Source organism: Thunnus maccoyii, chromosome 1, assembly GCF_910596095.1.
Source record: "Thunnus maccoyii chromosome 1, fThuMac1.1, whole genome shotgun sequence".
Classification (NCBI taxonomy): Eukaryota; Metazoa; Chordata; class Actinopteri; order Scombriformes; family Scombridae; genus Thunnus; species Thunnus maccoyii.
In genome coordinates, this window is record NC_056533.1 from 29,825,374 (window position 1) to 29,847,766 (window position 22,393).

Here is a 22,393-nt window from a genome sequence, read left to right on the forward strand (position 1 = left end):
ATCAACTTCCATCTTAAAGCAGTTCCTAAGTTATTTTACCCATGTGGATACAAACAACCCTAGTAGCAATTACTGGAAAGTTTTTAGCTGGAGACACTGAATGTGAACCCATACATATTTGTCCAATAAGCACACACGAGATTGTAACCTTATGTAATAGCAGTTGCGTGAATGCACTCAGATAATTAAGAATTTGTGAATATCCAAGAATAAAATGGAAAATTGGAAGGAAAAATCAGTGTATTTTCCTATTAAAGTTAAAAAACCTAAATTCTATTACCCTGTGGAGACAAATTAAGAGGCAAGAACATCATGGCCCTTTGTGGACTATAATTGTGTTACGCAGATAAACTGAAACAGATGGATGATTTCATTTGGGTAGATTTAAAGGTGATATACAAAGAATAAACGAAACATTAATATTTCTGGAAATGTAGTTCTCCTTCAGTTTAAGCCTATGTGTGTTTTTTTCACATAGTAGACCATATATATTTTTATGCCTCACTAAAAAGATCAACACAGATACTTCATTTCATTAAAAATTTTAGGTGCTTATTGGCACTCACATGTTCAGCTAAGTGTTGCATGACTGAAACAAGTGATCTGTGTGTGATTGTGACAGCTCATTTAGGCACAGCAGCATGCACTTTTATCAGCGAGGGATTGTGCAATATTAAGGCTGCACATTTGGCCAGCTTCTCAGACTGGCCTTTCAGAGGTCTGCTGTGCAGCCTGAAGTCTTGAATGGAGACTCTCAGCAGCAGCTCCTGCATTTGCATTTGATGCAGACTTCAGTCGGCGGACCAAGGCAGCACCGCGGATGACTCTGAACTTAACAAAACTTTGCTGATCGAGGGTTTAGTGCATCCGGAAAGAAACATTAATAAAGTAGCATCAGTTTTCTGTTAGATCGTAGTTTGAGTTAGACGCATAGCCTGGTGTGACATGTGTCGGTTTTATTTAAAATAGCTGCGGTTTGAAGAAGTGTAGACGGGACTAGTTTTCTCGGCGGAGTAGACCCACAGCGCAACGGACTACCGGTGCACACAGTTCACTGCTGAGCTCGAGCCAGGCACAGAGAGTGCACTAGAACTGCAGCGTTAAACTCCGGGATGCTTCTGTGTCACTTTAATAAACTAACTACTATTTCTGTTTTGCTAAACTAAACGTGTTCACCATCATTGCCAATTGAGCCGTTTGAAGAGCAGCTGTCCCTCCGTGTTTTTTGGGGTTTTTTTTGTGTGTTTGTGGCCCAACGGTCGGACTTCTCGACACTGGAAGGACTTAACTGAACTCCAAAAGATGTCAATTCTGCCTTTCACTCCCCCCATTGTCAAAAGACTTTTGGGCTGGAAGAAGGGAGAGCAGAACGGCCAGGAGGAGAAATGGTGTGAAAAAGCGGTGAAAAGTCTGGTGAAGAAGCTGAAGAAGACGGGACAACTGGACGAACTGGAGAAAGCCATCACCACCCAGAATATCAACACAAAATGCATCACTATACCGAGGTGAGGGACAGTTGGAGCGCTTTGTTGATGTTGACCGTGGCGGCAGCGACGAGTCTGCATCCTAGCTAGCTGAGGTGGACGGATTTTTTTTTAAAAATAAAACAGACGTTTAATTACACCGTTATTACACAAAACCAAACACTCAAATATATCCCAGTGTTTTGCTAACTGTAGCATGCACACCGTACACATTTTATGGCATCCTTACTTGACCCTGAAGTTGTCATTTCCACTTCCTATCTCGCGTCAATATTTCAAACTCTGCTTATCTTCCTTTACGTTTATAAAACAGCAATATGGTGGCTAAAGGTAATGCTTAACAAGCTAACATAAGTCCACAAGGAAAGCTAGCAAATCATTGCACAAATATCTGCTCAGCGAGCTGCCATACCATCATATGTGCGCTTTAACTTTAGGTGACCTGAGACTGTAAAACTATTTCAGCCGTTTCTTGTGATCAGACTGACGTATAAGTGGAGTAATTTTGCTGAAGAGGGGATATAGTGTGTGCATTGACTAGCCAGCAGCGCACATGCAATGCAAAAGCACAAATGGAGTCCAAGTTATATAACTTGGCCTTAATCTGGGACGCTTTGTAGCTCTGTGCGTAGGCGAGCCTGTGGAGCTGGCCTCCTCTCTCTCTGCTTTCAATGCTCTGTGAAGGCATTTGTCTATCAACACATCGTTTTAGAGCCAATAATCAGCACTGGCACTCGACATTAAATTACCTGCACGTAGTTAAAAGAGATTTAATTCTGTTATTAGCGGTCACTCTCCTGCTTTGGTGAAAGATTTTGACAGGTAAGAGCCTGCTGAGGTGCTGTTTGTAAACACTGGCCATGTCTGTCAAAAAGACTGTTCCCCCGCTCATCTCAAGTCATACAGATGTGAGAATAAAACCAGTATGTAGTACTGTGAAAAGTCCACAGCATCCATTATATACACTCAGTTACTATTTTATTAGGTACACCTTGCTTAATTGTGTCCACCTCATTTATATTAGTGAGGGTAGACAAAATATTAACATTTTTCTGTATAATACATGACAATTCAACAGCACCACAAACTCCAGACTCCAAAATAGTCATAGTCAGCATTTATTTGTATAGCCCACTATCTCAAATATCAAATTTGCCTCAGGGGGCTTCACAGTCTGCACAACAATACAACATCTTCTATCCTCAGATCCTCAATTGACCATAAAGTGAACTCATTACCTCTTCAAAACAACAAAAAAACTGAACATTATAACCTTCATAAAAGTAGGATTTATTGCAGGGCTGTTGTTTTAGTTTCAGCTAGGTGTAACTCTTAAACTTTCAACTGAGTGTATGTTCACACACTTGCAGCAGTTTATAATCTCTACTGTTTTGGGAGTTGTAGTAAGTTACAAAAAATGGCTCAAGATTCCAGCTTGTGTCCATAAAAATGCAAAATCTCACTTGCATGTGCTGGCAATTTAAACTAGACTTAATAGCATACTGTGTGTTAGATGAAATTGAAATCCACACAGGGCACTCCCACATTCTTGATTGCCACAAGTGTGCATATCACAGCTTGCACAGGCCTGGGCTGGCGTTCAGACTTAAGCCTACCCGGAAAGTTAAATAATGTTTGCCATGATCCTGGTTTCATATTTCCCACCACTAATGCAGAGGGGAAGAGGCAGAGTGCATTAAGATGACCCCAGATCAGAACTGGCTGTCAGTGTGGGCTAACAGTGTCCCCGGAGAGCTGCTGTTTCTATTAATTCCCCTATGTTCTGGCTTGCTGACAGCAGCTGCCTGCATGTTCAGGCCTGTCCACGGGGAGGTCAGCTCCTATCTCTCTGACACATGAACTCCCTGATGAGGCTCATTGCTACCCCTCTTGATGACGGTTTGCCTTGATGCTGAGTGCTGATGGAAGCAGGCTCTGCTCATCAGATGAGCCAGGAGTTGTATCTGGTGGTGTAATAGCAGATAGGGATGTGTGTCATTTGGATTTTAGATATATTTCTGCACTTTTCAGTACTCGCTATCGGTCTGGTTCTTTATTGATTCTCTCTTTATGTTACTGTAAGTGCGAGTGAAAAGCCAACAAGAGTCATTTATTAATGCAATCCACTCAAAAGATGTACAGACGATGGGGGCCTAGACCATAGACTAGGACCCTAGAACATAGATGTCAGTCACTATCAATCATCCCTTATTCCTCCTCTCCTCTGTCATCCTCCCTCTTGCTGCTAATGTGAATTCATAGCTGGACTGGTACAGCTGGTAGAGGGAGGAGGCGCTGCCGTGTCAGCCATCGGTCTACAAGAATTTGCCAGAATTCTTGTAGACTAAACAGTTACATATACTCTGCTTTCAATTTAGCTTGTTCATAAGAACATAATTTAACTACAGCTGTGTGTCTGTGTAAAATAAAGGGGTGCAACTAATGATTATTTTCTTGATTTTCTCAATATTCAGTTAACTATCATAGAAGCCTAAAGAAACCACAAAATAATCACATTTATGAAACTGGAACAAGATAAGTTAAGTATTTTTTCTTTAATAAATGACTCAACACGATTATCAAAAGAGTTGGCAACTAACTGATGAATCGACTTATCATTGCAGCTCTAGACAGATTGGCTTTTTACTTGCAAACTTTTACTGCACTTAAAATAACGAACATAGGTGTGGTTGTGGAAAATGTTATATTTGACCCCACACAGTTTCACTTTCTGCTCTGCAGTAAGCATGTTCAGTACATGTACAAAATAATCTTAAACGGAATCTTCCAGCTGAACTTACGAAACCGAATCATCAATGTCACTGACTGAATGAGTAGCTTTTAGCAGTCAAGCTCCACATACTGGTGACTGAGAGCACCGATGTCAGCTCACAGATACACAATTCCTCCTTTAATGAAAGCTTATTATAAGACTGTGAAAACCGCAGAAGTAGTCACGATATGATAACTCTGTTGCAAGTTGTTTGTGGCTGAGTTGTTAACCTTATACAGAGCTTTACATAACAGATCAACCATATTACTGACCTGAGGAAAGTAAATAAGTATGAATGTTGCAGCAGTGATGCGTTCACTTACTGATGTACGTTAGAACTGGTTCCAATTCAGAACCAGGTTTTGGGGGAACATCCTCCTAACCAAATTAGGTATCAGTTTGGGTAATTTAAGGTAGGATTATTGGCTTTGAAAAAGTAGGAAACAGACACAGAAACTCATCACAGCTGATTCAGATATAATACTGTATGTTCGAGGGCCAAGTGCCACTAGCTGATTTTAAAATCTCAAGGCTAATGTTTTCCAGTTGTGTTGAACAAAGCTGATGAAGTTTGAAAGTTTTGTCTGTCAAAACAAATTTACCACTGTTCAGCGCTGGGCAGATGGTAAAACTTAACTTCTCAGGAACTTTGGAAAACCCGTCCGTCTGATTTTAAAGTGAACTGCTAGATAACATTGAAAATTACAGCAGCGGCCTCTGGTTAGATATGGTATCACAAGAACTTGTGAAACACGGTAAGTTTGTGCGAGTCACAGTTATTTTTGTGTGTGGGTGGTTGATGTGGGCGGTGGGGCTGAGTGTGTGTGCATGTCCCAATATGTTTACACTAGAGATAAAGCCCACATCCCATGAAAAAAAAACATTAGTCACACTCACTTGGACTTAAATTCCCATTTGAAGTTGGAAACAAAGGACTTTTACTGTATATCAGGTTTGCCTATCGCCTGGGCAGGGCTACTGCTTCACTTGCCTTTTAGGTCACTGTGGTTTTGACAATATGCTGTTTTTACTTTTGTGAAGAGCAATAAGCAAAGTGAATGTTGAGGCTTCTGTCCAATTTCAAGCCTTAGTCACTCAACAAGGAGCAATTGTGGTATTATGGTATTGACCTACCCTCCTCCCTCGTTTCTCCCTGTTTCTTTTTTTAAAATTCTCTCTTTGCATGAGCTGTAAACGTGGGTTAGTCACAAACATTGGTGTGTAAAGTGCGTCAAGACATGAAAATCTACCGGTTTCCGATGGTCAGTTGGTGAATGTGAAATGTTGTAGGCTGCACTGTTTGCGTGTGTCAAGATGACTAACAAATTAATTTCCCTCTGTTGTGTAAGTGCATTTACAAATAAGTGTCAGAGTTGTTTCAGTTGTAACGCTGGGATGGTAAATATAGGTGGTCAAAGCTGTCTTTTAAAGGGGACATATTATGCATTTGGTGATTTTCTGTTGTTTTTATACTGTTTAGATGTCAGATGTCTGTGTTAAATTTGGTAAAAGTCCCAGAACTTGAGGTGAACATATGTAGAATGCTCCCTGAAAGTCAAAAGCCAGGGCTTCAGCCTGCTCTGATTGCTTTGTTAGTAATTTTACTTCTACTTCCTACCCATGATGACGTCAGGTTGTTCACGCATGCCCACAAACAGCCATCCATTCCATAGCCTTTGGTGCTTAGATTGTTCCATGGGTTGTTTGTTGTTTGTTTGTCCTTCGTTAATCGAAGTTTCCATTTCGATTAAAGAAGGAGTGGAAACGGAAACGGAAGAAATGGAAACTTCGATTAAAGAAGGAGAAAAAGAAGTGAAATCCTCCTACTACTGTTTGTTTACGTTGCCTCCAGAACCGCCAGAAGTTGGCCAAGATGCAGTTTCCGGGAGCTAACCAATCAGAACAGAGTGGGCTCATCGGGTGGGGGGCCCTTAAAGAGACAGGAGCTAAAACGGCCTGTTTCAGACATAAATAGACATAAAAAGCCAGTATAAGATAAAAAAGGGAGTTTTTTGAACTGTAATTCATGCAGATATACCAGTAAAGCCTCAGAATAAAGAAAAAAGGACCCGGAAATGTGCATAATACGTCCGTCCCCTTTCAAAAATATTTTATTATTTGAGCGCAGAGAATAAAGTCTCACTGTTTATAGGATAGATCTCCCAAGAAAACAACAGCATCATTAGTTTCTGCAAATGACCATCAACTTAACTATTTTTACATTGAAATGACAAAGCCCTCAGGCGGCTGTATGAATTTTGACCATCGTCCGTCCGGAGCAAAGGGGGACGGATAGAGGGAGGAGGTCATGTTGGTTGGATGTCAACAACAGAATGTCAGACTTTGACACAGGAGATTCAGTTCCTGTCCAACGGATAGTCAGTTTTTTTTTTTTTAACCATAGCTATGATAGTTCCTCAACCTTAACCATGACCAAGGAGGTCTGCTAACCTTAAGGAAGTAGTTTTTTTTTTTACCCAAACCACAGTGTTTCCCTAACCGTAACCAATGAGTTATTTTAACCTAAACCACGACCTTTCCCTAAATGAAACCTAGTCGATTTTATGCTTAACCTAACCAAACATTAGAAAGATCAGATTAAGAAAGGGTTTTTTTGCAACAGTGATTTGTAACTGTTGTGCAGGACACATGCAGCACATATAATGTCATCTTGCTGTTAAGGGTATCAATAATTACCAACAAAACATTGTATTATTTAATTTGGAGGAGTTGTTGATAATTTGGTAACGCATCAACTCACTTCCTACAGTAATATATATATTTACTTTTAGTCTTTCACGTAGTCCACACTTGCCGTTACCTATGGTGCAACCACTGCACACTGCAAGTTTCTAAATTGGTCACTTCCTCACTATACAATACTTTGTCTTTTCTTTGAATTGATTGCACACAGGAATAAACACTTCTGACACAGGATACACAAGCCTGTCTTCTCAAGTTTATATAGACACAGACACACTCTATGTTTATCCAAAGGATAATCATATGCACAATGCCAGAGAGCCACAGTTAGTTAATTAATTAAGGAAACCCTGACAGGAACATTGTAGCCCCATCTTTATTGGCCCTGTCATGTTTGAACACACTCAACTATGTATGAAACAGCCCTTACTTTAACACAGACACCAACCCATTAATAAAGCAGTAGGATTCCAGTTCAGTGGGGGAACACTGGTGGTATAATGGAAGAAATTATCAACGGTGTGTGTTGGTGGTATGTGCGTCTCTTTTCACAGAGCCTGGGGGAGTGGATTCCTCACTCCTACCTACCTCTACCTACTCTGGGTATGGGCCAGTGCTGGGGAGTGCTTTCGTCTTGTTCACACACATCCCTCCTGGCAGCAAGACTACAGTCTGATTCACACTGCTGCATGTCAGGGCAAGAGAGAGGGAAAGAAGGAGACACGAGCATAGAAATAAAGATAGGATAAAACAACAAAGACAGGGAGTAGAAGGAATATGGATAAAGAAAATTAAGGCAAAGACTGGGAGGAACTGCGTTAAAAAGAGGGAGATTGGAAGGAAAGGAAGAAGCAGTACACTTTTCCCATGCAAATGTTGCTATTCATATAAGAGTTTATAGGACTTCTTTTATTGATTTGGTGTCTTTGTGATCAACAAGAGCACAATTTGTGATGGACAGGGCTAGAAGTCAAAACCACCATTTGTTTACTTTAGCAATGTGGTAATCCTCTAAATAAAATGTGTGGTTACCATTTCACACCAAAGCAGAGCCGTTACAAACTTGAAGTGAAATTTGATGGACCCAAGACTGAGAGCCAAAGCAGAAAACTTGCAGTATTGAACCTTAATAGTTTTTTTTTTGGCATAAATGTGTCCGTGGCACGTAGAATAAAAAATTGTCAAGAAGCAAAAACTGGCGAAAATGTCTGTTAAGATATGTAATCTTGTTGACTTATTCTTTGATCAGATAGTTCTTGATTTAGAGAGTTTTGTACGTTGTTTTATTTAGGCTGTGTCCTTGTATGACTGCTTGTGTTCAGCACTTGATAATCCAGGCATCTTCTGTTAAATAAAAACATGTTTTTATAGGAAAACATATTTACATTTCTTAAAATAACCATCATTTTATGAGAACGGAAACTGAGACATAACATTGGCACTAGTTTTTAAAATTTTCAAACGCTACTCAGGCCTGCTCGGTTGATGCGTTTCATCAGATGGGCTCATACTGTAGTGTCAGGACCATGAGAGAGGGAGAGAGAAAGTGTGCGGGTTGATAAGGAGGGAATACAGAGTGCCGAAGAAGCTGGGGATTCCCGCTGTTGTGTCTGGTGCTGGAAGCGAGGGAGTGTCATGATAGTGGGAGAATGCGGTTTAATTAGGGAGGATGACTGATAAATAATAGGCAGACGACCACAGAGAAAGAAAAGAGATGAAAACAATGTTAGATTAGTGCAGGGATTGAAATTTGAGGGGATCAGAATGTTAGAGAGAAAGGTAAACCAGAAAGCCGAGGGGTTTAGATGAAGGAAGAGAGGGAGACAGAATATTTGGCAAGCGCCAGTGTGCTGGATTCTCCAGCTTATCAGGAGGAGACTGCGGTTAGTGTGGTTTGCATGCAAAAAAAAACCAAACAGGCTAATAGCGGAGATAGAACTGGTTTGTTTTTTAGCGTGACAGCAATTCAACTTCAAAAGAAGTGTGTCTGCATGCGCCTGGATGGCAGACTTCATTAAATACACCAGACACACACACACACACACACACTGCAGCTACTCTGTCCTGAAAATGCTGTGTATACCTGCACTGCTTCACAATGCTGCATAGACACTTACAATACAATACATCCTGTTGTTAAGCATAATAGAGCTGCAGCAGCAGAAGTCTGTGCATCCTGTGTGCATATTGTCTTAATTGTCTGCTTATGTCTCTTGAATCAGTATTTTTAATCTTCGTATTGGATGTGTGCTTTCAAAGTTGGTCAAAGTTGGTCAGATCGAAACCAGGTTTGGTGCAATTTTTAAAGGGGAACTGAAGCTTGATTTTAAAAGCTGATGGTTAACGCTGCTAAAGCTGCAATGATTTATCGATTAATCGATGGACAGAAAACAACTATTTTGATAATCTTCTTCTTCTAATTCTGGTTTCTTTAGTCATTTATAATAGTAAACTGAATAAACTTGGGCTGTGGACTCTTGGTTGGGACAAAAGAAGACATGAGGACGTCATCTTGGGCTCTGTGATACAATGATTGACATTTTTTTACAATTTTGTTACATTTTATGAACCAAACAGCTCATCGTTATATCAAGAAAATAATCGTCAGATTGACTGATAATGAAAGCAATTGCTAGTATATCCAAAAAGTTTTGTTTCAATTATTCAGATACAAGCTACAGTAACACTGAAAATGTTGAAGAGACAGGGCCTCCCTTGTTTTTATCTAATGATGTTTTGGACATCTTTATGCCTTTATTAGAGAACAGACAGTAGAGAGATGATCGGAGATGAGGAGAGAGAGAGAGAGAGAGAGTGATGTGGAATACATGCAACAAAGTCCTTAACCTCTGTGTCATTAGGACAGCTGCGGACGTTTCTTTTTAAACAACTTACTTAAGATAATGGAAAGTGATTGACAGTAGAGTTGAAATAATTAGTCGATTAATTGATTAGTTGATCAACGGGAAATTTATCTGCAACTATTTTGATAATGAATTAATCATCGTCATCTTTTTCTCTGGTCTCTGCTTATCCATTGTGAGATTTTCTGCAGTGAACTGAATATTTTTGGGTTTTGGACTGTTGGTGATAATGAAAATAATGGCTAGTTGCAGCCCCATTTGACAGTATCCATCAGAAGCGCTGGGAGGTCTTTGCTTTTTCGTTCTCATAGTTTTTTTCTCACCTATATCTTATTTACGTGTCATTGTGGTTAAAAGTCTTCCATCACCTTTTTTTACAAACATGCACACACAGTCTCTCACCCTCTCAGGCCGCTTTCATGTCAAGTTGTACACCTGAGTCATCCGAGACAGCATTGTTCGACTCGGATACAAGACAGGTCACACAGAGTTTATGTGTGTTGTCTGTCTGTGTGCGGTCGGCTGCTCTAATGACGATAATAAGTTGCTCTCTTCAGTCGGGTTCAGGATTCCTGTCATTCTTTGATTTACTTGACAGAAAAGGGATAGTGCAGTGACTCCAGACAGATTAGTGTGTGTGTGTGTGTGTGTGTGTGTGTGTGTGTGTGTGTGTGTGTTTTGAAGATTATAATACATGTATTATCATGTTTACCTTGTTGGATAAAATTGTTAAAATAATAAGTCAAAGCTCAGTGGCTTCACCTGCTTGCTGCTGCTTGATAATACCTCAATTTGAATATTTACTGTCTTTCAGTGGCGTTAACTAGTAATGATATGATGATGTTGTGAAAATATGTTTTTTATTGAGGACACTTCTGATGTTTAAATGAAAAACATTTTACTTAAAAACTTGACAAAATTAAGCTTAAAACAGTTTATGTAGTTCAGTATTATATGTTCACCATTATATATACTAATAAATAAAAAGGGATATCCGCATTGAGGCCGCTTCACTAAAGGGAACAGTGAAAGTAATATCATATGAATTTTATATCATCATTACATATTTCTGTATTTGTGAGTGTGTGTGTGTGTGTGTGGTTAGTCAGCTCAGAGGAATGCTCTCTCTGCCTGCCGGGTCCTTGAGGAGGGCGTGGGCTGCTGTTTGGTTTGCGGCTTGCACCAGGAGTGGAGGGGGTTAGAGAGACAGCTCTGCCTCGACTTGGCCGTCTCACTATCTGCGGGGGAGTGCGTGTGCACGCAGAAAAACACACACACACACATACACACTTACGTACACACAGACACGTTCACCAGACAACAAGCCTGCCTTTGTGCTCCACTGGCCACTACCACCACTGCTGCTACGGGTGCTGGACTACAGCTGGATGTGTGTGGGAAAACAACTTGACATGAAGGAGCAGGGTTTAAGAAGAGACAGAGAGATTACATCTAAGCCATGAGTACAAGTTAACATTTTGAAATACAGAAAGAAAGTGATAGACAACTAAGGGCGTTAGTACATGTTAGCCAAAGTTGTGGAAAGCAGATGAGTCAAGGACAAGAATCACTGGAGGACATCGGTTGAAAAAACAATAATCTGCTGATTTTTTGTTTTATTAGGTTTTCTGAAGCATTCGTTCTTGAATCTGCTCTGAAGATGAGAGCACCATTTCAGCAAAAGTTGGAAAACCAAAATCTTAAGTCTAGCTAAAAGGTCCCCAGACACTTTTCCGTCAAGAACCCCAAATATAGCAACTAAAGAGCCCGGGCGTGGACCCCAGTCTGATAAGATTTGACTTGAGGAACTGCTTATCTGAAAGCACTTTTGTTGTTTGTTTTCATTTGGTATAAAATTTCACTGTTGTAGTGCTAACCCTGCAATCAAAATACTCATATTCCCTCTCAATGAGCTCACTATGATGAGGTTGTGAACTTCTACCGAAATTTGACTATGATTTATTTTGCTTGAACTGCAGGGAACCTCTGGTTTCCTCTCACATTCCAAATATATGCAGAATATATGAATAAGAAACTCAAAAACATCTCTAAGTGTGAATGTGAGGGTGAATTTATCTGTGTGTGTTGGTCCCTGTACTAGACTAATTACCTGTCTGAGGGGAACCATGCCTCTCATGCATACTGGGATAGGCTCCAGTGTCCCACAACACTGAATAGAATAGGCAATTTAGGCTATAGATGGATGAATGTAGGGATGTGTTCCAACAGCGGGCTCTATTTTGGAAATGTGTATGAAAATATCCAGATTTGTGAAGCTCTGAAATCTCTTATCAAATCTTCTATCTCTCCTCACTCTTTGTCATTTTGCAAAGAGCAATAAAAACCATACAGGTAGCAGACTCCACAGTTGCAGCAGACCGTTGCTGTTGCTGGTTAAAATGACAAACATCATGGCAGCTTCATGTTAATTTTGTAATGGCTAAAATACAAAAAAACTTTGGCTGTTCTTTAGTTAATGTGCTCTTTGCAGCTGGTGTCTGTATTTGGACAGATTGTTTGTGAGTTAACATCACTGTTAGACTGCGAGCGACTCTTCTCTAGGGAAACGATCACCTAATGTCAATTCATGAATCTCCCAGTTAATCTTTGGTTTGTATCTTATCAGCATTTTAATCTGGGTCAGTTTAACAGTTCTGAATCATGACCTTCAGTATTTGGAGTAAGTAGTTTGTAAAGCACAGCCGGTTGTAGCTGTTAATTAAAAGCGTCAGATACATTTAATTAAAATTTCATATATTAAGCGGCTCATCTACATTGTCAGCCAGCAAGAGGTGATTAGACTTTCAATTTCAGTTGTAGTTATTGTGAGGAAGTGCAACCTCGTACAGTTATTTCAGCCTTCGGTTACGTGCATGTGCTGAAATATAGTTATGATTCAATAAGGGATTTGAAAGGATTGATTTAATGAAGTGGAATCGAAAAAAGTTTGTGCTTCTCCACAGAAAGTGATTTGGTAAGACTGGGAAGTATATCATTATATCAAATTATTTTTTGCTGACTTGTTGACAGTAGTGGACTCGGATAATATTTTTGTCATATGATCATTTTTGTTTAATGTTTTTGGATGATGTACAATAAGTATTTTGAGCCTTAAACTTCAGTGTAAGTAAGCTTGAAATTATATTGGCCTATATTTCAAATCTCTGACCATTCGCTATTAAAAGAATCAATCAACTGTGGACAAAAATAGTACAAACTAAAAACTAGGCTTCAAAATGAACAAATAGTTGGTCACCAAGCATGGAAAAGCCATTTTAAATGACCAATGTATACTTAAAAACTTAAATTTAAGTGGTCCGTGAAGCTCAGTTGATTTTAGGTACTGAGTCCCAAGTAGTAATTAATGTCTCATAGCGAGTTCATATCAGCTATTTAACAAACCCCAGTCAACTCTACTGTGATTGTATAAATGTCACTTCTTGTTGTAGGATATCTTCTACAGATGGTGGATGGTATGGTGTGGGATTCCTGTTTAAAAGAATGAATAAACCTGGCTACAATCTGCCCTACTGTAGGAAAAAATTAACTGGACTGTGGAGAGAATTTATTGATGTCTTGCATCTGGAATATTTTCAGTCATTCATCATTTTCAGAGAGAGAGACAGGCTGCTCAGCTCATTGACTATTAGCAGTAAAACTAATGGTTCCCAGTCCTCCATCGTCTCCCCAGTTTTTCGTGTCCAGACTCTGTTATTTGCAGTCTAGCCTTGCCAGTCGTCTGTCTGCTGGTTTCTTATTTCACATTAGGCCCTCCTTCACTGGTCCCAGCACACTCAAGCCCTATGATATCACCTGTGGGCCACAGTCAGACTTGCTTTTCTCTCACACTCTATTCTTGGTTCTCTTCCTCCCCCCCTCCCTCCCTTCTTTACTAAGGAAAAGAGAAGTCTGATAGCTTTTCCAGAGAGAGTGGGAGGTGTATGTGGAATATGTTCCTCTGTGTGAGTTGCACCACTGCTGGAATGTCCTCACAAGCCAAAAATTGTGCGTTTTGAGCATTTTTTTTTTTTTTTCTGTAATCACGTTTATCGCTGCTGGCTCACAATGATGAAATATATGTGTAGACCAAAGATTCAAAGAAATAATAAAAAGGTTTGATTTTTAAGAAAATGACCAAAGGTTTTACCATCTGCCCTTAAGAATCAAATAAAAAGGGAGACTTCTAGTCTCATGATGTTGATCTGGTTCACAAACTGAGATGATAATTTATCCACTGACAGTTGTCTGAGTAGACCAGAATGACATGCTATGTTTTAAGTGGGGTTGAGATGATGATACATAAAGTAAGACGATAGAAATTTGTTAAGCAGTGCAGATTTCACTTTACTGCTGCTGATGTCCCTCTGTTGTATCAGGTTATATGAGACTATTGGCTGCTGGAGCCATTAAAGGTTTGGCATTTTCATTTGATAGATGTCTTAAATGATGAATCAATTATGAAAATGTTCTGTAATTAACTGTACGTTGATTGACTAAGTGATTAATTGACTAATCAGTATGATGAGGCACAAAAGATAGACATTCGCAACTGGTTATTCTATCTAAAAATGTTAAATTTCAAAAAAATGTAATATGTAATGATATTGCTATTATGAAGAAGATTTTATTTTATTACAGTGATTTTACTGACCAGCACTAGATTTAGGTTGTGTGGTTGTGTAGGTTACTGTCCTCACCTACATTGCCACCAAACTGATGAAGCAACAAGTTTTTTTTTTTTGCTCAGAATCTCTAGAAATTGTCAAAAAGCGTTCTTGGAATTGTAGAAAGTCATCGATTCCTAATTGGGATTGACATGGATTAAACATGAAGGGAGAAATTTGCACCATCCGACACGGCTTTGTGATCCAACTCCCAACCAAGTCGTACGCTGCCCCGCTTCGCTGTACAGATGAACAAAGGGTTTGGGAGTTAAATTAAGTGTTATTAATGTTAAAATAACATTTAACCAACTCCCTCCAGCCAGCTCAAGTAGGAGATCAAGAGAAAGAGAGAACTGAAACTATAGCTAACTTCATTTTGTAATTACATCGCTTAAGTTAAGATTATTTTGTCAAACTACTGACATGTTTTCAACACAGTTTGGTAAAGTAGCAGTGTGTCGAATTTCAGAACCAAAGGTTTATTGAAGCCTCCCTTTCCAGAATTAATGAATGATTTGTCTCTTCACATGTTGTTATTGGACGACAGCAGCCCTCTGCTAAATGGCACTGGACTCCAGCTCTGTTGGTCATGGCTCGACAGACTGGCTGCAGACTTTATGAAAGGCACAAAGGTCATTTCAGCCCTACACCGCCCCCACCACCACCCTTCTCCCGGCGGTCGGGACAGTGGGACAGACGGAGGAGAGGGAAGGGGGGGGGGCGTTTTAGGGGGCCCAGCCACAGACACTCTGAGCTGCCCTGAGCTGTTGAGACAGTCTGTCAGTCCTATTGTCCAGCAGCACCCTCCTTTCTTTATCCATCACCCACTTCATCTTCCCCCCTCTGTGCACTTATAGAGCAGATTGTCGCTGGAGGTTCTGATGTTTACATGCACTTGTCTGCTGCAGGCATGTAAAATTGCCCAAAAAAATCTTTTTAATGGTTTTTATTTGGCTTGAACGTTACAGTTCAACTTTAAAAATCTATTCATACAGCAGCCTAATGACCAACATCAGAAAACAACAAAAGCAGAACGTAAAAGGTGTTTAGCTTCTCACTGAGACTTCTGGCATCTTTTTAGTGAGCTTAGACTTAAATTTGAGTTTGAAGCTTGGCAGCGAGTTGTAAAAAGTCTGTGTCAAAAGGTCTGAGCCCACAGGGAGAGAGAGTGTGTGTGCGCGCTTGTGTGTGTTTCTTTAGCACCATTGCCAGCCTGAACACACACTATGTATATGTTTGTGTCTCTGAGAGTAACTGAGCATGCCTCAGAGTATTTGTTTTGCCCCCCTCCTCCCCATCTCTGTGAAGCTCAATCTGCTCTGTCTGAGTTGGTTTTATGTCTAACACGCACACACACCCACACACACACACACACACACACACACATACATAGACACATCTAAATTTTGTCTAACCACTCTCAAATAACATCCTTATTTTTCTCATTTGGACACCCCCTTTTACACTGATTATTACTAAATGTGTGAAGTGTAGTTATTTTGGTATGTGTGTGTGTGTGTGTGTGTGTGTGTGTGTGTGTGTGTGTGTGTGTGTGTGTGTGTGTGTGTGTGTGCGTGCGCGCGCACAGATTGCACCCCCTACCATTCACACAAACTGACATGCTGGTTGGGCTTAAAGGTCAGGTTCAGCCTCGGCTTCGGGTCATGAAACACAATGATGTTGACACAGTTTCCCCTGTGGAAAAAAATCTATACCAATTTGTGCCTTTCATTTTTGTACATCAGTTTCACTTTATCTCTCGACAGAAGAACGTCAGTGCTTCTCCTCTCGTTCTCAATCAGAAAGAGAATAAAGGAGCCCTAGAGATAAACAGGCATCTGATCCAATGAGTTTTAACTAGCCTTGCATGTTGTCTCGACAGATGGAAATAAGAATCAATGCAGGTCAGAAAAGTGAAGGGAGGTTTGGGTATTTCAGTTCAGTATTTTGTTCTTTGGGGTATTTAGTCATTTCTTGCACAATTCTACTTGCATTGGGACTTCATGATTGATTGAATTTGCTGATTTTTTTCAGGCATGTTTTTGTCTCATGTGGTAATGTTAAAGTGGAAGGCGCTGAAACAATTATTTTAGTTATCAATTAATCATTAAGGTCGTTTTTCAAGCAAAAATGCCAAACATCTCTTAGTTTCAGCCACTCGATCTTGAGCATTTGCTGCTTTTACTTGTCTTGTGATAGTTGCTATAAAGTCCTTGCACTCTGGAAAGTCCTACGGACAGGATCAAATAAATAAAGTGAGTACAAGTGAAAATATGCAGAATCTGTTGGTTCTTTCACAGTCTTAAGTGATAGAAAGTTAAATATCCTCCAGTACCGGAGTTTTGTTTAGTTGTTTGATGTCATCACCTTGAGTTATAAGAATTTTGATGTTTTCACAAATTTTTCAGTTTTCTGTCATTTTATAGACCAAATTATTCATTGATGATACAAGAACATAATCTGAACATGAACCCATAATTAGAACAAATGTTATTTTACAGCCCTCATACTCTTTTTTTTTTATCACGATTACCTTTTTATTACCTTTGGGTCTTGAACAGTTGGACAAATCAAGACATTTGAAGAAGCCACCTTGGATTTTGAGAAACTGTGATGAAATTTTACAGACAAAATGAACAACCAGTTAATTAAGAAAATAATCTGCAGATTTTTTCATAAAGGAAGTAACAGTTAGTTGCAGCCCATACACATACTAGATATATCCAGTACATACCACACAATTATCTAGTAACACATGCTGAAATCAGCCCTCTCCTTAAATCAGCGTTAAATTATACATTGTTCATTTTCATGGATTTGAAGCAGTTGGCATTTTTAAAAGCTAAATTTGTCAGTATTGCAAAACAAAATCAAGGTATTCCTGTATCATTCCTATCTATCCATATATTTTAGTGTGAGTTGAGCCGTAAACTTAAAGTCTGTGGTGAGTTGTGTAGGCCAGTTTCTGCTGCTGTAGGGAGGAGCTGAAGGTTGAAAACTGCTGGCCTGGATTCTTGGAAGCCCTCGGATCCCACCCATGTCCTTCAAATCTTCAGTCTGGAGCTAACACACACAAACACAGACACAGGAGCCCAGCAGGGAATTTGGGGTCATGGTTCTTCCCCCCTCTGCCTCCCCCTGCCACATAGCTGAAGCACTCTGAGCTCCAAATCATTTTAAAGTGTTTTTCAGGGTTTGGGGTTGCCTGTTTAGACAGTGCTACTGGCTCGTCCTCTAAACAACAGGCTGAGGCTTGACGACGGCGCAGGAGTGGTTTTTTTTACTGTCCCGGAGGTGTTTCTCATCAAAGTCTCATTGAACATGCCGTCATAAATCTCTTCAATAAAATGAGCCATTCAGATAGAGAAGGGTAAAGTGCATGTCTGGACATGTCGTGTTCACAGTGTTTTGTCTGTTGCTGTTTGTTTTGCCTTCTTGTTTTCTGTAGGTAAACAGAAATAAATCAAAGTACCGTATAAGAGAGTGAACTGACATGGCCTGTGAACATTGCAGAACATACTGTACCATTTAACCTGTACCTGCGGAGATAGTTTCTGAGTACTGGTAGCACGTATTGCACGTATCAAACATGAACGAGAGCGCGCGGGCAACGTGACACACATTCCTGTGGGCCGGTTTCACAGAATTCCAATGATCAACATTTGCGGAAATATCTGCTTACAGAGGCAAGTAAACATGATATAAACAATTAAATCAATTAAAATAGTTTCAAAATCAGTTTTTCTAAATGTTTTACAAGAAAGGAAATGCAGTCAACATGTTTGTTAGACCTCACACTGTGTGTTTTGGTAAGAATCACTGAATGTAAACATAATTCTTGTTTGTCTTCCAGAAAACAAAAAAATTTTTTTAGGTTTAAGCCAAAATACAAACTACAAGACTCTTAAATCCTCACCGAACATACTCACTGCGTCACATGTCACACGTAAAATTAGTTCAAACCTAAGATTTAAGTTCATTTACTTATTTATAAGGACATTTCACATGAATCAACATTTCTGTAAATGTGCCAATGTTAGCCAGCTGACTAATTTTCAACCTCAGTCCTTTGGCAAGATGTTCTGAAACCAGTGAAGTGATGGTTAAAAATTACAAACAGGAGATAAAAAGACACCATAATGACAATAGCAACAAAATAAGCATTGCCAAGACAGCGCAGAAGCCGTGCAGAGCAACAGGAAACAGCAAAACATTAGTACACTAACACATCAACAGTATCCACTATTTCTACATGTAGCCACGCAAGCAAGACAAGACAATGAAACAAAACAATACTGATTGATGTGTGTAGACGTGCAGAGCAACAAAAAGCAATTAGACATAAATGAAATATGATAATCACAATCTTGATTAAATGTTAAAAAATGCAGTTACACCTAACACATGAGCCATGCAGAGTTGTAAGACACAACTGTAGAGGATCGTACCACATTGTTAATAAAGTAGTAGATCAGTCTTACATACCCAGGTCATGCAGAGCTGACCGTAAGGCAACAGGCAGAGGACATGGGACAAGTTAGCAGCAAGTTAGCCAGTAATAACAGTAATAATATACAAAAATACATTTGTAGAAATTCCTGTAACAGAAATAAATGTGAAGTCTGAGGCTCAGTTGGAAGTTTGGAGATTTATAAGATACCTTGAAAATGAGTCATAATGGTCAAACGGGGGATATACTGTAGCTTGGCCTTGAATTGCGTTTTGTGTTTTTGACATTACTGTCTGTCTGAGGATTGGTCATGTCGGTCGTCCTTACTCCTATAAAGAAGAAAGTGTTACTAGTATTATTAGTGTGACTCAAACCATAACTTTACTGTAACCCTTCTCTTCATAAATACTGACTGGAAGGGGCTTTACAAAGAAAAGGACACTAACCCGGACGCCAAATAGCCAGTAATGTCACTGCAGTTTGTGTATGTCTGTGTCAGCCCACGCGGAGTCTAGCCCCACCAAACACCCACTCTGCAGGGGCATAAAACACATACCACTGACATCAGATCAGTCCCGCCTGACCATTTAACACATCTACAGTACAGTCAAAAGACTTTTTCAGCTCCAAAGAGCAAGGGAATACTTAACACAAGAAGTGCAATAGCTCTACATAAAATATTCCCTCTTTAAAGCTTATATTGTGCAATTTTTTTGTGGATACTTTGAGGCATTGTTATTTTTGATTGCACAGAATGTGAGTGTCTACATGTGATCACTGTTCCTCTTTGCAAAAGCACTTTTCATGTGTTTACCTCGTGTTATCATGAGTTTTTGATAGTTTATTATGGTTCACTTTTTTTTAGCTGGTTTTGTGATTTAGTTATTTCAAAACGAATAACTTTCCTCATGTTCTCTTTTTTTTTTAATCCATTTCCTGTAAATAAAGGTTGCAAGTTGTGTCATTAGGTTAAATATTAAACAGTGTGACAACATCTTAAGTGACTTTTAAAGGCAACTTAGATTCAAAGAGGCCTGAATTGCTCATGTGTCAGTCACAAAATATGCACTAATATGCCAAGCACATGAAAACTGCAACAGCATAGAGAAACAATGACTCAAGTAGACCCTCACGAACACTCCAAAAAGACACTTAACAGAATAAACACTGTGCTATGACCTCAAAAACTGAAGACCGAGGGCTTCACAAAGACAGCATTTACTGCAAGGTTTTGTATGTCACTACATAATAACACAAGGTGTTCCTGTTTTGTTTGTCCACTCTGGACAGATCAAAAGCTGCATAGTGGACTAAACACTGTTTGCCCTCAGGCGCTCTTTGATCAGACACCAAACACTTTGTTTTTCATGAGCTATCGCTCACTTTATTACAACAAGGACAACATTTATTTTTATATTCTTAGTCACGATATAACAGGTTATAATTATTATTATGTTTGCTCACTTCCCTTTTTGATGTGTCAGCAGTGATAACGAGTATGAATATGTTGTTGCTCACTCTGAGAACTTCTGAATGTGTTAGATTCACTGTCACTGAGGACAAGGCTTAACAGAGATAATATAATAATACACTGTCACTTAAAAAACATTGTACCACAAGCAAGATGACATTTCTGTTTCAAAACCTTATATTTGATGTATTATTGATTTACTTTGTGTGTATGTGTCATTTGATCTTGTATGGTTAACGAAGCTTTGATATCAACTTTCAGTTCTCTAATGTTGACTACTGGACCAATGAGGTGTAAAGTGCCAAGAAATTGCTGTTTTTTTTACAAACTGTAGAAATTTTTAATAACAATAATAATTTAATTTATATAGCACTTTTTTAAAAACATTGTTTACAAAGTGCTTAACATTGTCTGCACATTTATGAAACAAAAGCACATATAAATGTTTAAAACAAAATACAGTGATGCCCGTAGGAATAAAGTAAATGAAAAGAAAAGGAGATCAGTAGGGAGTGCTAAAAGATAAAAGACAACATCACATAAAAGCACATCTATAAAAGCACGTTTTTAGAAAAGATTTAGATCTTCTGGCAGGCTATTTTGGCAACGGCTTTTCAGCTATTGGACGCCTGTAAAGGGGAATCTTATCATATGAGGTTTGACAGCTCTTATTCATGATTCATGATTAAGTGTGAATAATCTTGGCATTGACCCCCAAGTGACACAAACTCTCCAGGTCTCACTCGGAGGCTTTTAAAGAGGTTTTTTAGATTCTGAACTTCACCAGCTTTCATCCGGTGATAGCGTGCGTCTTGAATTGTATGCTTCTGTATGCTTGCTTGCACATAAAGTACTCAGACACCATTTTACAGTTTCTAGACACCCTTCCCCTCCCCTCCCCCCCACCCAACACACACACTCACCCCAGCCCCCTTTTAAAGTACAGAAGCAGTGAATAAAAGCTTTTGCCATGAAAAATTAAAACACCATTCTTCGCTTGTCGCTCGTACAATGGTTGACCCAGATGGGGCACCACTGAGCTTTCAGTCGTTGGACAGTACACAGCCTTGTTTTTATTTGGAGACTGACATTTGTCCTTCTAAAGGGCTTTAGCTTAAGCCTTTGACCCTTACTCTGTATTTGTGTGTGAGAGTGAGTGGGTGAGACAGAGAGATAGAGGGGGCATATGTGGTCGTTGCCTCTTGCATAAGATGATGAGCGTGTTTTTTTTTTTCCCTCTTTCAAGGGTCATTGTCCTCAGAGATTATGAGCTACTACCCCATTATGTCAATCAGAAGCATAAAACTAGCACTCATTACTATCTGACAGCCTAAATCATCATCCTGCCAGCATTATTGCATACCACATGAGTGCAGATGTTATAAAACACAATGAAATTCCCGTCGGTTGCTGCTGGTTTATTATTAGACATCACCTCATAACCAGCGAGCGCACAGCTGGGACCCTTCACAGAAGCCCCGACTTAACAACAATGTCAATGTTTGATATGTTTTGGAGGACAGAATACGAAGACACCAGTTTAATTTTAATTCCTCTTGAATGAAAATGCTTGAAAAACAGTGCATTTCAAACTAAAGCTCACCGTTTACTGACAGACCTCTCTTGATTTCCTTCCATCTCAAGGTCTCTGGATGGCCGCCTGCAGGTTTCCCACAGAAAAGGTCTGCCCCACGTTATCTATTGTCGTCTATGGCGCTGGCCAGACCTGCAGTCCCACCATGAGCTGCGGGCGGTGGAGCTGTGCGAGTACGCCTTCCACACAAAGAAGGACGAGGTGTGCGTCAACCCCTATCACTACCAGAGGGTAGAGACGCCAGGTATGATATTATGGAGTGGGCTTATCTTCTCTGTAGACAGTTTTATGGTTCTAACATGTTTTAAAAAAACAACTTTTTCCAAGAATTCAAAGGATAAAGTTTTATTGTTTGTACAGATCTTGTTTTTCAAGATGGACTTTATAGAC

At 39.6% G+C, this 22,393-nt stretch overlaps 1 protein-coding gene across 1 annotated transcript in view; it reads left to right on the forward strand.

Moving 5' to 3' along the window:
• The first annotated feature begins 820 nt into the window (after positions 1-820).
• The window catches only part of LOC121898953 (mothers against decapentaplegic homolog 3), a 30,150-nt gene continuing 8,577 nt past the window's right edge, over positions 821-22,393 (forward strand). The window contains exons 1-2 of the mRNA XM_042414496.1: positions 821-1,505; positions 22,054-22,247. Of these exons, the coding sequence (XP_042270430.1) occupies positions 1,303-1,505; positions 22,054-22,247 (397 nt within the window). The 5' untranslated portion in view covers positions 821-1,302. The remainder of the gene's footprint in view (positions 1,506-22,053; positions 22,248-22,393) is intronic.